Below are 15,071 nucleotides of genomic sequence, written 5' to 3' on the forward strand. Positions count from 1 at the left end.
ATGAAAGAATGTATTTATATTGAGAATTTCATGTTTATTTCACCATAAATATTTTAGCCTTAAGTTTACCAAAGAACATGATTCATATATCATTATAATCATTAAATCACTGGCTTCATGAGATGCACGGTTGATGTGAATCTATTATAGGCAGTCTTTCTTATTATTAAATTTAGCCGCAGGTAGAATTTCAACTAAATGAACTTCTGTTATTATAGGTCAAACGAGTGATGTATTGCGTAAAGCAGAAGTAACAGTCATCGATCGAATTGAATGTGATAAAAACCCACAAATATCAGATGTCAGAAATTCGCTGGAGTACCCAGTGGGAATAACAGATAGCATCATCTGTGCTAACGAAACGAAGTCGGGAGCCTGTACGGTAAGTATAACTCCCTGTATTAATACGTATCTATTTTCTAGTGTTGATTCACCTAAGCCGTTTGGCAAAGTAGGCTGAAGTTTTACTGGCCCAACTGCGCCCAGAGCAAGTCACTGGAAAGAAGATAAAATCTAGCTGTGGAATGAAGGTCACAACACACATGGAAATGCATTGCTGTGTTATACGACGGCTTATAAAATCAATTTGTCCCGTCTTACGGGAATGTAATGCCTGTTAGTTATAAAGATAACCTTATACGTACTATCATGTTTATTTAAAAAAATATATAGCATCAAAAGGGCTCTTTTTCTGTATAGCAAATTCACTTTTGAGTAATCGGTATACCGAAGAAGTCTGTTGAAGATTTTTGGAGTCATGTCTATCTAGAGGATATGTTTTAATTCCCTTCTTTTTGTATCCTTGATATTAATCGTTGGCACCGTCTTTCAATAATTTCAATTGGAATGTATAAGATGTTTCATAATTCTGATTCTTCCCATTAAGATTATCCCTAACTGTACCTCTACCCCATAGCCTACAACTACACAGTACTAGTACCTATGTAGTTAATTCTGCAGCCCCTCTTTCTCTTCCAGAGGCTCAGTACCACTGGATTTTATTCATGATGTGACAGAAGGATGCAGTGATCTTCCGGAGCCTGATGCTGAATTCTTGAAGTTTCAGAAATTCTAACTTGGTGATTTTTTTTTTTTTTTTTTTTTTTTCAAACAGGTCGACCCTAGTCTCGCTGCATAGTTTATTGGTCAACTGTTCTATTCTACTTTTTTATTTCTTTTTTATGTTGTCATCTTTTGCTTAGCTTTATTGTTTGTTTCATACTTTGTACTTTAGCTTTTAGTTTCCATTTCTGTAACAGGCTGCTTTCTTAGTTTGATAATAATTATTATAGTAATAATAGGTCAACAATAATATTGATTAGTTAAATTGAAAATACCATATCAGCCTTACGTATTATTCACTTACGTAGTTTAGAGAATCACATATACCCTATATTCCAAGGTATGTAGGTGAATAAACTACTCGAGGTTATTTGCCAACGCCCCTGGAATTATTTTTTACCCTACATTTTGTACAGCTTTTTCATTCATTTTCATTCGCCCTAGCTTTGGTTAGGCTGAGTAATTGTAGCTGATGGAGAGTCATAAATTGACTAAGTAAATTTTAGTGATAACTGAAACCTAAAGGCTACATTCGTTTGTGTGGTGATCATGTTGTTGCCAATAGCTCCTTTTATTTTCCTTTTGCCTATTTTGAGTGTTAATTTTGTAAATTCCGTTTGTTGCTATTTTATTATCCAAAAGGTCTTGCTGGCACCGAGCTTTCAGTGAACAGGTTTTGAATAATCAAAATTTAATGGAAATTATTGTAGATTAATTTTAGATCTTATCTGCACACAGGGTGATAGTGGAGGCCCCCTGATGGTGGCCACACGAACTACTTGTGATGTGAAGGAGGTTGTTGGTCTAGTGTCACGTGGGCTCCCCGATTGTCAACAGTCTGATGTTCCTGGAACATATACACGTGTTGAGTATTACGTTGACTGGATTGTTAGGCTCGTTTGGCCTGATGAACTCTAAAAACTTTGCCGTGGAGAACGAAACAAAACTAGCGAATTTATCTTCATCTCGTAGCTTTCCTAAACAGCAAAATAGCTGCCAGTCGTCCTAGAGTGGCTGACTCTTGAATTTATAGCTTTAGATGCTTTCCATTCATTTTCATCATATTCTGTCTTCCTTTCTCATAAGTTAAGGATTGGAAGCGTTTCTGTGCTTATGGTAGTGTAGTATGGTGGTTTGCAGTTATTGCAGACCGAAACTGTGGTCATAAGTGTGGTTTTGTCATTCTCTAACATAATAGTTTCAATGCTTTGAGTGAAGCAAATTCTTAACCAGGGAAACAAGGATATTAGGGTAGAACAAAGTCGCCGAATTCATGTGAATACTGAATAACCTGTCATATAGGCAAGTTTGCAGTATTTTCCTTGAACACTTGTTATGCGTTTATACTGTTACTTTGGGAACTCAATCAGATTTATTTATACACGAATGTATTAAACGAAAAGCATTCATTAATGTTCTATCAATGAGTTGTGCATATTTGTCTGAAGTAAAATGATTTTTGTATTATATAATAAAGATGTTCTAAAAAATGGTTGTTTGTTTTTTCATTACCTTCCATTTTCTCTGCTGCCAGCCCAGTTTTGACTTGTGTTATTGTTACCACTGATAAAACGACAATAGTCTGCAAAAGATTCCGTGTTGCTATGGAGCACCTTGGCGACGTGCACCAGAGAAACCCTCTTGCATGAAACCTTTCCTTTTTCCCATACTTGTGTTCCCGAATTGGGGGAGCTTGTGGCTTAGTGCCGTTGGTGCATCTCACACGATGCACCATAGGCATTACTTGAGGTCCCTTCGGCCCCTCTCTGCAACCCCTTTCGTTCATTTTACTATGCCTCCGTCCATTTTCTCTTTTTACTGCCCTACTCTCCACCCTCTCCGTAGCAATTCATTCTACATTTTCAGGGCTGAATGACCTCAATAGTCCCAGCGATTGTCCTTGGTTTAGATTTTATAATCCAGTCCAATCCACATTTGTGTCATCCGAGCTTCAGTAATACGTTAGAGGAAGAAATATACTACAATGTAACCAGAATAAAAAAATCCAGTAAATAAATGGCATATCATAACTGACGTCCTTTTAAACGTAACTAAATATATCTGAATTAATTTAACATCTTATCAAACAAGCGTAGTCTCAAAATATACAACCTTATTAAAATAACCCGTTTTGCCTGAATTCTAAAGTACTACATGTTTTGCATGATTTCTAAACACATCTTGAAGATCTTACATTCCCTCTGTGTCGCTGAGGTGAGGGAACGTAGACTCAGATGGTATGGACATATAAAGAGACGAGAGGAAGACCACCCGATAAGGAAGATGGTGGAGATGGGATTACCAGGTGGGAGAGGGTTAGGTAACCAAAATTGCGATGGATTAACTGTGTGAAGAGAGATATGAGAGAGTTGGGATTGAGCGAGGAGGATGCACTGGACCGAGGGAGATGGAAGAGAGTGTTGAAAAACCATTACAGCGACCACAAATAGGGACAAGCTTGTAGAGAAAGAAGAAGAAGTAGTGTAGCAATACAGAAAACGTAAAGAATCTGATTCGATAACAGTAACTGAATTAATTGGGGTGGAAAATTCTTCATACCTTACTTATATCAAGGAGTAAGTTATAAATACTATTATTTCTGAATGCAACTTCCCTACATTTATTAATTAAAAGTTTACTCTCGACGTGGTTCGGAAGTCATGTAAAATCGTATGTCCCGTTGCTGAATAACAACTGGTTCCATGCAACGTAAAAACACCATATAAACAAACATCTTGAGTAAGTCTAATATAAACCAGTTTTGAAAGGTGCACTTGATTATCAGAACTTTAGTTCATATGAATATCTTTCAAATTCATTCAATTACTCACCTGGACAGGGTAAATGCTTAGCAAGATTGTTAGCTTATAATAAACTAGGCTCAAGAAAGACCATTGTATGATCTGCTCTAAATGATCAGTTGGAAATTATGGATAAAGGCAACTTTGGTATCCTTGTCTTACTCGACCTTAAATCGGCTTTTGATATAATCGTGCTTGAAATTCTAAATGATTTGCAGTACATTGAGATTATTGAGGAGGTCTTTGAGTATTTTAAAGGCTACCTTCGTAACAAAAAATACTACGTACAGATAGGACACACATCTTCATCTCCAGAAACTCTGAGGAGGAGTATCATGGAAGTGTGTTGGTTAAATTCTCTTGTGTACTTAAATACACGGATGGATTACCAAATGCACCGCGGAGACATGAAGATGAATTTCAAGCTGTTTGCAGATGACACGAATTTTATTAATCCATCAACGACATCGAGTATGCACAAGTGAGAGTGAATTACGCTTTTTCCGGTGTTAAAGAACAGGCATTTAAGCAACAAAGACTAAACGAAAATCAAAAGAAATTTATTTCGATGGGAAAGAAAAATGGCTCAGTATAAATAGTAATCTATCGCTGATGGCTGATAACGCTTGAGACAAAGGACGGTGTGCTAATTTGCCTCTTTGTACTGAAACCATTAACAGTGTACGGTTAGGCTACGGGCTACATATTGTCTTAAAGAATTTCTTCATGAGTGTTCTCTTCAAAAACATATAACCAATTGTGTCATTAGCTAATAGAGTGCCCAATTGCAACTCTTTTTTTTTTATCATAATCCACCCAAGATATAACTTAAAAATCTGCAAAATATTTAAAGTTGAGCTGGAAGATTGAGTATGGTATTTCACCTCTGAATAATAATACTCTTTTAGTGTTTGAGCTGCACTGACTGCTTGGGAAATCTAGTAGCTATAATCTTCAACTTTTGTGTAATGACTCATCAAGCTGTTTAAACTCTGTCCAAATTATCTTAAATACGTTGCTCATAAAACTGTCAGCAAATGATATTCAGCTGAAGACTAGCTATGTACAAATGGTTCAAGTTATTTGAGCCAAAATACATTTCGAATGTTGGTTTTAGAGCCCTCAAATCAGCAGCTTCAAGATTCCATACAATAAGCTCCCACTTGATACCAGGACTGATAATATCAAGTCTCAAGGAAAATTTGCAAACATTGCTATCCTCCGAGCTACTCAGAATTGCTCTTCAATATTGTGTGTGAGAAAACTAATTTATTTACAAATGTCACAACGACCCTCCCGTGAAGTGGAACTGGATAAAAAGAAGCTATGTGTAACTGTCACCATACATACAAAAACTTCAACAATTAACAGTGAACACGCGACTTATTAGTACAGACGAATATAAGCCTCATTATCAAATCTGGATTGATTTTCTGGTAAAAGTTCCCAGACGACCAAATCAGTCGAGGTTGTGTATACTTGTCCTTGTGTTTTCATGAATAGGCAAATATCTGGCCTATTTCCTTTTTTTTTTCTTTTGCATGCCCGCCGTTCTTTAATGTAAGGAGAAAATAAGCTAACTATGTTTGTCTTTAAATCACAGACACATAATAGTAGACAAGTCTGATGCATAATTTGAAAAATTTTAATTACTTGTTAATGATTTCGGTTGTCATTCAATTAATAATCCTCTTCTCTGTAATAATCGTGCAGACTGGTTTTTGTTTACCTGTACCATCATCGATCAGCTGATGTATGTAAACAAACAAAAAGGTACATCGAAAAAGTATATATACTTTATTTTGACTAAACTGTTTATCGCTTTACGCTGCTTGTCGTGTAGTGGGCAATTTTCGTTCACCGTCGATAGAAAATAATTTTACAGATTATGAGCGGTATATTTTTTATATTTGGAAATTTTGATGTGTAAATAATAGGAATAATGTTAAATTGTGGATGCTTTCTCAGGCCATACTTCATCTTTCACCTTACGTATTCTATGTACCGAAATAGTAAGTACTTCGCAAAGAAGCACGTTGTAATCAGTAAGTAGATGTGTCATTTCTATGTCTTTATTCAGTTTGTGGCAAATACTGGCTGCACCAGGAGTAATATAGGTTAATGCTATGACTCTTTAATTCATCGTCTAATATATGAACCATATAGTATTTTTTACGCATTTCTTGTTTACGCCTCTTATGAAAGTTACTAGTTTGGTACATACCTAGGTAGTAGCTACCTAGGTACCTAGGTAGTACTACCTAGCCTATCTATTTAGCCTAATGTGTAGTACCTACCTAGCTATTACCTAGCTACTAGCTCTACTACCTAGTAGTACTTAGTTAGCCTTTACTTGGGTATGCTTATACGCTTTTACTAGGTAGCCTATGTTCTTGAATTGGTGATAAATACCTAGGTAGCCTGTATTGTTGTTAGGGTAAAAATCCGTAGGGTCCAGAGTGGACCATGTTCGATCAGCTTGGACAATCCCAAAATAAGTACATTATAACGCGTCCTGACATCGGAGATGGGCATCAGTCGCGACTTGTTGTTGGTGAGAAACAGAGCTAAAGACCCCTACTCTCCTTTCGAAGTAAGTATTTTCTCCAAAGTTAGAAATTACGGCCGAATTTTAAGATTTAAACAGAGGGTACTGAAAACGGTCTCAAACGTAGTGCAAATCTCACCAAAACGCGTTCAATATTTTTAGGGTAGAATATCACAGCAGGCCAAGCAGGCCACCTACAATCAACACCTAGCCACCCTCCGAAAAAGTACATTATAACGCGTCCTGACACCGGAGATGGGCATCAGTCGCGACTTCTTGTTGGTGAAAAACGGAGCTAAAGACCTCTACTCTCCTTTCGAAGTAAGTATTTTCTCCAAAGTTAGAAATTAAGGCCAAATTTTAAGATTTAAACAGAGGGTACTGAAAAGGGTGGCCTACTGCAGTGGAAATCTCACCAAAACGCTTTAGAAATTTTTACTTACAACTAAAAATGTTTCGAAGATTGACGCTATCTTGATGTTTACGGAGTCGCTTGTGTCAACAAACTTCCCATTTCATGTGCTAAATCTGCACACCACTTGTACCCATAGACGCTGGGGCACTTTCATCACAACAATCGTAAACCCACCTCTTACCAGCACTTATTCGTACTTATTCAAGGGGACTACGGCATTCTTTGCGGCGTTTTGCGCTCTTCAATTGTTTATCAGTGTTGTCAATTGGTATGTGTTTACCCTCCAAACTAGGTATAAGACTTACACAAAACCGGGGAAATAAGTGAAATTAGCGTATCTATTTGTAGTATATATACATTTGTTCCGATACGTAATACAAACCCTCGGTCCTTTAACAATAGGAAGTAGCTAGCGGCAGCTGGAACGGTCGTAAGCTTCGAACAAGGGGAGAACGGTAGTTAACTGCTTGTCCGATCGTCGCGCGCCGCGCGACTGGGAGGTAAACAAATCACTTTTGCTTTCGGCCGTAGTGTGGGGAAGGACGTGCTCGTCATCGCTCTGCCCCGCCCCTTTGTCGTTTGCTTTGAGTTTGAGTATTTGCCCTCTCTTTCTGTATAAATCAGAGTGATTGTAAGTACTTTTGCATTTCTTTTGTTTTGTTGATCATTGCAATGAGGTGAAGAAGAAATGGAGATATCACCACGCCCCCCGTCGCCCGTAGAGTGTGTCCGGGCTGGAGGGGGCGTAGATGTGGGGGATTTAGATCGTTTGTCGATGTAGATCCTCACGAGGTTTGTACTCGTTGTCGGGGCGGAGAGTGCTCCCGCAACGAGCCCTGTGTAATATGTATGAATTGGTCCGAGGCGCAGTGGGAGGGTGCTGTACGAGGGCAGGAAGAGACTTAGGCCGCCCAAGAAGTCATCGGAAAGTCCAGTGACTCCTTTGGTAACGGACACTTTGTCCTCTTTCCTGCCCCCCGGCCGAGCCCCCATGTTTCGCGCCTTCCCTGCGGGGGGGGTAGCGGAGTCCTTCTCCTCTCTCGATCCGTCGAGTGTGGATGAGGGCGCCCGCTACCCGGACGTCCAGTTGTACTCGGGGTCTTCCGTCCGCTCTGGGGGGGGTGGGGGTTCTTCTCCCCCCAGGCGTGAGGAAACCCCTCTAACTAACCCGACTGTTGCTTCCTCAGGTGTGCCATCAGCGAAGGACGACCTGGGACAGGTGTGGGAGTCGCTGGGACTGCAGGGAGTGCCGAGCATACAGGGGTTGTTCATTCGTTGGCGGGGTGTCGGCAGTGGTCACTCATGGTGCGGTGACCACTACAACAACCACAATCTCGACACCAGCATATGAGATGCCACCGCATCTGGTGTATACACCACATATCATGTCGGTGACACCCACGGCTGCGATCCAAAAAACCCATTCCTGCCGTGCCAAAGAGGACGTGCCACCACCACCTGGATTCTTTGTATTGCCGACCCCGGACTTCCGCTTGCCCAAAGAGTACCCCCCTGGACCTGCCGCCAGTGCGAGGATGACGGTAGCTGCCGACAGGACGCCTGGCTCTCCTGGTACCTGCCGTGCCTGCCGTCCTGTTGCCGTCCCAGCCGCTCATTCCTTTTCAGATCAGGGGCCTGCTGCTCATTCACTTTCAGATGTTCCTGCCGTTCCTGCTGTTCCCGGACCTTTTTGTTCCTGTTGTTCCTGCTGTTGGTGGTGCTGTCACAGTCTCAGGTCTTTCCGGGCAGGTGCAGTCGGGCCCTGTTGCTTTGGCAACTGCCCCGGCTCCCTCCTGGATGGAAGACCTGACGTCTGTCCTGCGGAGCCTGGCGAAGAAGAAGAGGAAGAGGAAGAAGGTGTCCCCGTCGTCGTCTTCGTCGTTCTTCTTCGTCGTCTGCTGCCTCTCCTTCCCCTTCGACTTCTAAGGCTAAACAGCCGAAGAAGAAGAAGGTTGCCTCCTCCCCCCCCTAAGAAGACTCCTTCGGGATCTTCTAAGGGCCCGGCTCGCTCAGGCGAGCTGGGGAGCTCTTCTGCTGGTCCTCCTGTTCCTTCGGGAACGGGCCCGTCGCTTCTTCTGCAAAGAAGAAGTCGACGGGGACCAGAGGTGCACCAGCCTCGGCTGGTGCGTCCTCACCTGGTGCTAGCGGTTCTGCCGCTAAACCAGGTTTCCGTCTCGGCCGCTTCTCGTTCGCGAAGAAAGCACCGAGTGGACGCTCTTCCAAAGAAGACCGTCCAGCCAAAGTTTTGACGCCCGAGCTCGCTCGCCGTCAAGACAGCGGCGCGGAGCAGAGACTGGCGAGAGGTCATGCACACGACTCTCGCCAGGCCAGTGGACGCTCTCAGCAGCGATTAAACTGGCTGCTCGGGCTGACGTGACGGTCGCTGACCGGCCACGGGTTGAGGCGAGGAAGGAGTCCCCCCCGGCCGCCGGTACCAGCCACGGCTGGTACCAGCGGCTTGACTGCGCCGAGAGGACGCTGGCCGGTCTCGACGCGACAGAGCCTAGCAGGTCACCCGTCCGCCGCTCCCGATGGGACCGGGCGGAGACGGTGACCAGCGGCAGCTCGCCTGACGCTAGAGATCGGTCTCGACGTTCTCAGCCGAGCCAATCGCCCAGGCGAGCGGCAAGGCTAGGCCTGCTGCTCGACCGTCACCGCGGGTTGACGATCAGCAGCAGCCCTCCACGCACAGCTGGTCCTGCCAGCGAGCGAGGGGGGGAGCGTCAGGTCTGCCTCTCCCGTACCTTCAACCTCCTCGGGCTATACCGGAGGAGCGAGGTACCGAGGAGCGATCACGAGAGGTGCGCCGCTCGTGACCCAGCTATGACGCCGTACGGCTCAGGCACGGTTTTAGGACCGACCAGAACGTACGCGCAAGTAGTTGGAGGCGACCGTCAGGGGTCTGTCGCTGTTCCTCCTTCTGAAGGAGGAGTATCGCGGGATATGCTCTTGCTGGAGGGACTGGACGGTCCTACTCCACAAGACGCTGTAACTCCCGAGATACAGAGGAACTTTGCGGAGGTCATTAAAGCTGATGCGTCTGCATAATGACCTCGCGGAAGGATCGCCGCTACCACCGGCAGAGCCCACGTCCCGGCTCGAATCATTTTGGGGGTCCCAAGAGGGAACCCAAATGATGGTGGGGTTACCGCGATCTGAGCTTGCAGACTCGGTCCTGGATCAGGTGGAGAATCTCGTCTCAGGACGGGAGGACTCGCTAAAGTCCGGACGGTCTTCTAAGCTGCTTTCCTCCTCCTCTACAGCGGCAGAGGCGATTCTACGTGCCTTCGGAAGACCCGATACTGCCGAAACAGGTTAACCCGGAGTTAGCGAGGCTGACTCCAGGTGTGTCCCTGCAGCAGCTCCTGTCGGAGAACCTATGGTTCTCGCAGCAGGAGCACTTGCCCTGGAAATCTACCGCTATGGCAGCATTCCAGGCAGTTTCCTGGGTTGGATTTGTGGTCCCTCACAATATCCAAAGTAGCGCCGGCTCTGGGAGCTCTGCTCTCGAAGACGACGCTTCTTTTAGGAGACTGTGCCAGTCTGGAGGAAGAGCAATCTCTTACCTCGCCCATCAGACTGGCTAACCTGTGGGCCAACTTGGTTCTTCGACGTAGGGACGCAGTCCTTACCCGAGTGACCAAAGGGGGCCGGGCGTGAGGCGGCACTCGGGCTTCGAAATGGACCTCTTAGGAGTTCCCCAGCTCTCTTCCCTGGAGAGATGGTGGACGCTGCGGTGGAAAGGCGGCGCACTGACGAGAGTGACCGCTTAGTTCACCAGGCAGTCTCGAAGGTTACTGGGGTCAATCTCGAGCGACTGCGGCCAAACCAAAGAGCTTGGCTAGCGCTTCCACGGCGGCGAAGACGGTTGCACCGTCCAAACCCCGTGTGAAGACTCCTGTAGTTTCAACTTCTGCTGAGGAGGCCGCAACCAGCCCTCCTCCCAGCCCTCCTTTCCCCGAGGGGGTGCTGGAAAGAAGTCGAAACGAGGTGGGAAACGCTAGGGACGGCGTTCCCCCTCACCTGCTGCCGGAAGTGGGGGGGGTGCCTGGCGAGCCATTGGGCGACTTGGCAGCGCTACGGCGCCGAGAACTGGATAGTAGACGTCCTTCGGGAGGGATATCTACTACCCTTCGAGTCTCGGCCCCCCCTCATCTCCAATCCGGTCCACCTACAGACCTATGTCCGGGGATCAGCAAAGGACAACGCTCTTCGACAGGAGATCAAGACCATGCTGGCGAAACGAGCTGTAGAAATCGTGGAGGACCATCACCGGGCTTTACAGCCGCCTCTTCCTAGTGGAGAAGGCATCGGGGGGCTGGCGTCCGGTGATAGACCCTCTCTCCCCTGAACCGCTTCGTTCGCACGACGCGGTTCACGATGGAGTCGGCACGCTCGGTGCTCGACTCGATCAGGGGGAACGATTTCATGCTTTCAGTGGACTTGAAGGACGCGTATTTTCAAATACCCATCCATCAGTCCTCCAGAAAGTACCTCCGCTTCATCTTCGACGGACGGTGTACCAATTCAGGGCACTTTGTTTCGGTCTCTCAACCGCCCCACAGGTGTTCACGCGAGTGTTCACTCTGGTGTCGGCTTGGGCCCATTCGAACGGGATACGTCTTCTGAGGTATCTCGACGATTGGCTAGTCCTGGCGAGCTCCCGCTCGCAGTTGCTACAGACAGAGATCGACTCCTCAAGTTTTGTGCACGATCTGGGGATCGTGATAAACTACGAGAAGTCCGATCTCGAACCCAAGCAGAAGATGAAGTACCTGGTATGCTGATAGACACGGTAGCAGGGCAAGTCTTTCCCGCAGACTTGCGTATCAGCAAATTCGGGAGGGAGGCAGCCGGCCGGTTCCTGTCTCGGCAGGAACAGGCAGCACAGCAATGGCAAGTCGTGATCGGCCATCTGTCATCACTCGAGAAGTTAGTCCCTCACGGGCGTCTTCACCTGCGGTCTCTCCAGTGGAGGCTAAGGGAGAGTTGGTCTCAGGCCAACGGATCCTCCTTACTTTCCCGTGGCTATCACGGACAAGGTGAGGCAGGACCTAGCCTGGTGGCTCGACGACAAGAACCTCTTAAGAGGAGTGCCCATACGCACTCCCCCGGAGATGCTTCTGTTCTCAGACGCATCGACCGAGGGATGGGGCGCACACCTGGAGTTGCTGACTGCAGGTGTGTGGGACCATCACGAAGAGCACCTTCACATCAATGTCCTGGAACTCAAGGCGGCGTTCTACGCTCTCCAAGAGTTTCAGGACCGCTTGGTGGGACACTCAGTGGTGTTGATGTGCGACAACACCACAGTAGTGGCATATGTCCAACAAGCAGGGGGGGCTAGTGTCTCTTCCGCTCCATCAGTTGACGGTGCAGGTGCACGAGTGGGCCACGGCTCACTTGATAGAGCTGTCAGCACGCTACATTCCAGGCAAGAGGAATGTAGTAGCAGACAAGCTCAGCCGTCGGGATCAGGTGATAGGACCGAATGTTCTCTACACCAAGACGTGGCGGAAAGGCTCTTCAACCTGTGGGGGCGACCGGTCGTAGACCTGTTCGCCACCCGGCACAACAGAAAACTTCAGGTTTTTCTTCTCAGCTGTGCCGGACCCATGGGCAGACTGCAGAGGACGCTCTCCAACACCCCTGGGACAACCTCTTCGCTTACGCCTTTCCTCCCTTCTGTCTGAATTCGGAAAGTGATCAGTCGAGCGCTGGTCACTCCAATCTCAGAATGATCCTGGTGGCTCCCAAAACGGCCGCAAGCCGTTTGGTATCCGGACCTGCTGGCTCTTCTTGCGGACGCACCGAGAGAGCTACCCACTTGGCACAACCTTCTAGCCCAGCCACACGTAGAACGGTACCACCAAGCAGTCCAGTCCCTTCAACTTCACGGCTGGCTGTTATCCACCATCTCTTGCGAACGAGAGGCTTTTCTCGTAGCGCAGCAACAGAGATGGCTGGACACGTCCGACAGTCCTCTGCAGCTGTGTACCAGGGGAAGTGGGCCGTCTTCTGTGGTTGGTGTCGTAGACAGGGTTTGTCCTCTTCTTAGAGCCACTCTTCAGCAGGTAGCGGATTTCCTCGTGTTTCTTCGCCGAGAGAAGCTCCTCTCAGTACCCACAGTTTAAGGGATATAGAGCCGCCCTGGCTCTCGTCCTAAAACTGAGGGACTGGACATCTCGAATTCGTTCGAGATCTCCTTGCTAATGAGGAGCTTCGAAAGGTCTTGCCCACCCAGGGAACTCAGGCCCCCTGCGTGGGATTGTGACTCTCGTACTTAGGAGTTTGACTCGAAGACCCTTCGAGCCACTCCGAGAGTCGTCAGACAGGGATCTGACTCTCAAGACCCTCTTCTTGCTGGCCCTGGCATCGGCGAAGAGAGTAGGGGAACTACATGGCCTTTCTTATGATGTTAAACATACCAGAGGCTGGGGATCTGTGACGCTCGATTTCGTCCCGAACTTCGTAGCTAAGACTCAGAATCCGTCGATCCCTGACGACAGGTTCGAGTCTTTCACGATCCCCTCCCTTCTGGACTTCACCGATAACGATGCGGATGAGATGCTGCTTTGTCCTGTGAGGGCGCTACGGCGCTATCTGAAGAGAACTCGACATCTCAGGCCTGAGTGTCGACGCCTCTTCGTTAGCACTGGGGTTACCAAGAAAGAATCTCCAAGAACACGCTTTCTTTCTGGCTGCGTGAGGTGATCAGGAGAGCTACGAGGCTGATGGTAGCGACGACATCCGTACGCTCCGACCGAGAGCCACGAAGTCAGAGGTATCGGACCCTCCTTAGCGTTCCGTAAGAACTTCTCCGTGGCGCAGGTCCTGAAGGCAGGTGTCTGGGCCAACCAGACCACCTTCACGTCCTTCTACCTTCGGGATATTGCCCACAAGTCCTTGGATACTTTTTCCTTGGGACCTGTGGTGGCTGCTCAACACGTTGTGTAAGCTTACCCAGCACCCGAGCAGGCAGAACAGCATCGATTCCTGGTATGACTGGGAGAATGAATGTGCGAATGAGAGGAGTGACTGGCTTCTCTCACACCTCTTCTCTACCTCTACCTGCAGAGGGATACGGTCGTTACCTTGCTGGAAGGGAGTCAGATGCAGGTAAGCTATTCAACAGAGCTCCATCCTATCTCTTTAACTAGAGATAGGAGTGTATATCCACCACTTTCTCCAACAAGGGGGAGAAAAGTGGATGCCTACATGAGACAAACCCATTACTTTACATTTGCTCATGTAAAGGAAAAAGTTCTTACAATGCTGGTACAAGAGATACGCTTGCCTCTCTCTTAGTACTCGGCCCAGAGGTCTGACCATTGATCCTGCGGTGCACACCCGATCATCGGACAGAGGCTTGGATCCCTCCCTCGCTCTTACGACCAGGGAGGCATTCCAGGGATGGACGAACACCAGTCTGTTCATCAAAAGACTCAGATTCCTCCCACCAAGAAGTGAGTCTTCCTATTGTTAAAGGACCGAGGGTTTGTATTACGTATCGGAACAAATGACAATTTGTCGAAAATTGCATTTTTCCTAACTATACAACCTGAGGTCCTTTACATATAGTCCCTCCTCATGCCACCCCTCACTCTGCGTATTTTGCATGGGCCAAAAGCAAAAGTGATTTGTTTTACCTCCAGTCGCGCGGCGCGCGACGATCGGACAAAGCAGTTAACTACCGTTCTCCCCTTGTTCGAAGCTTACGACCGTTCCAGCTGCCGCTAGCTACTTCCTATTGTTAAAGGACCTCAGGTTTGTATAGTTAGGAAAAATGCAATTTTCGACAAATTGTCATATTAGAGCAATTTTATCATTACTGCATTACTATGACAACTAGAATTCATCGAAACAGTTTGTAAATGCATCGGCGTATGTGTGACGCTCCACTAGATTGGCAACGATGAGCCATTTTTCCTCACGTCGTCTGCTCGTAAGTATACATCCGAAACATTGTAATTTTGGGGGTTAATTTGGTTGCAAAAAGGGATAATGGACATGAATTAAAATAAACATTTTGAGTAGAGTTAAACTAAATATTGAGTAAAGTAAACAATTAAGGGAATAAAGCTTTGCATCTCATAATCATGTTGTCGTCTGCTGCTCGTAACTTTGTTTACGGAGTGAGTGCTTAGGAAACACAAACAGCAATGTGGTTCGAGTGCACTGTGGAGTGAATTAGACCAAAATGTGTTATAATTACAATCAAATAGCACTGTGGAGTTTCAGTTGT

The 15,071-nt window shown here is 46.6% G+C and overlaps 2 protein-coding genes across 5 annotated transcripts in view; both read left to right on the plus strand.

Moving 5' to 3' along the window:
* Positions 1 to 2,554, plus strand: part of LOC135211200 (trypsin-4-like) — a 37,945-nt gene extending 35,391 nt beyond the window's left edge. For both annotated transcript variants that reach the window (XM_064244424.1, XM_064244425.1), the window contains exons 8-9: positions 219 to 382; positions 1,801 to 2,554. In XM_064244424.1, the coding sequence (XP_064100494.1) occupies positions 219 to 382; positions 1,801 to 1,980 (344 nt within the window). In that variant the 3' untranslated portion in view covers positions 1,981 to 2,554. The remainder of the gene's footprint in view (positions 1 to 218; positions 383 to 1,800) is intronic.
* Positions 2,555 to 5,189: 2,635 nt separating this feature from the next.
* Positions 5,190 to 15,071, plus strand: part of LOC135211204 (uncharacterized) — a 180,539-nt gene continuing 170,657 nt past the window's right edge. Inside the window, exon 1 of one of the 3 annotated variants that reach the window (XM_064244434.1) lies at positions 5,190 to 5,331. The gene's annotated coding sequence lies outside the window, so the exon portion shown is untranslated. Of the gene's footprint in view, positions 5,332 to 5,692; positions 5,909 to 15,071 lie in introns of those variants that run through there. The other 2 variants (XM_064244432.1, XM_064244433.1) reach the window with 2 other exon arrangements.

The sequence above is a fragment of the Macrobrachium nipponense genome, chromosome 4, assembly GCF_015104395.2.
Source record: "Macrobrachium nipponense isolate FS-2020 chromosome 4, ASM1510439v2, whole genome shotgun sequence".
Taxonomy (NCBI): Eukaryota; Metazoa; Arthropoda; class Malacostraca; order Decapoda; family Palaemonidae; genus Macrobrachium; species Macrobrachium nipponense.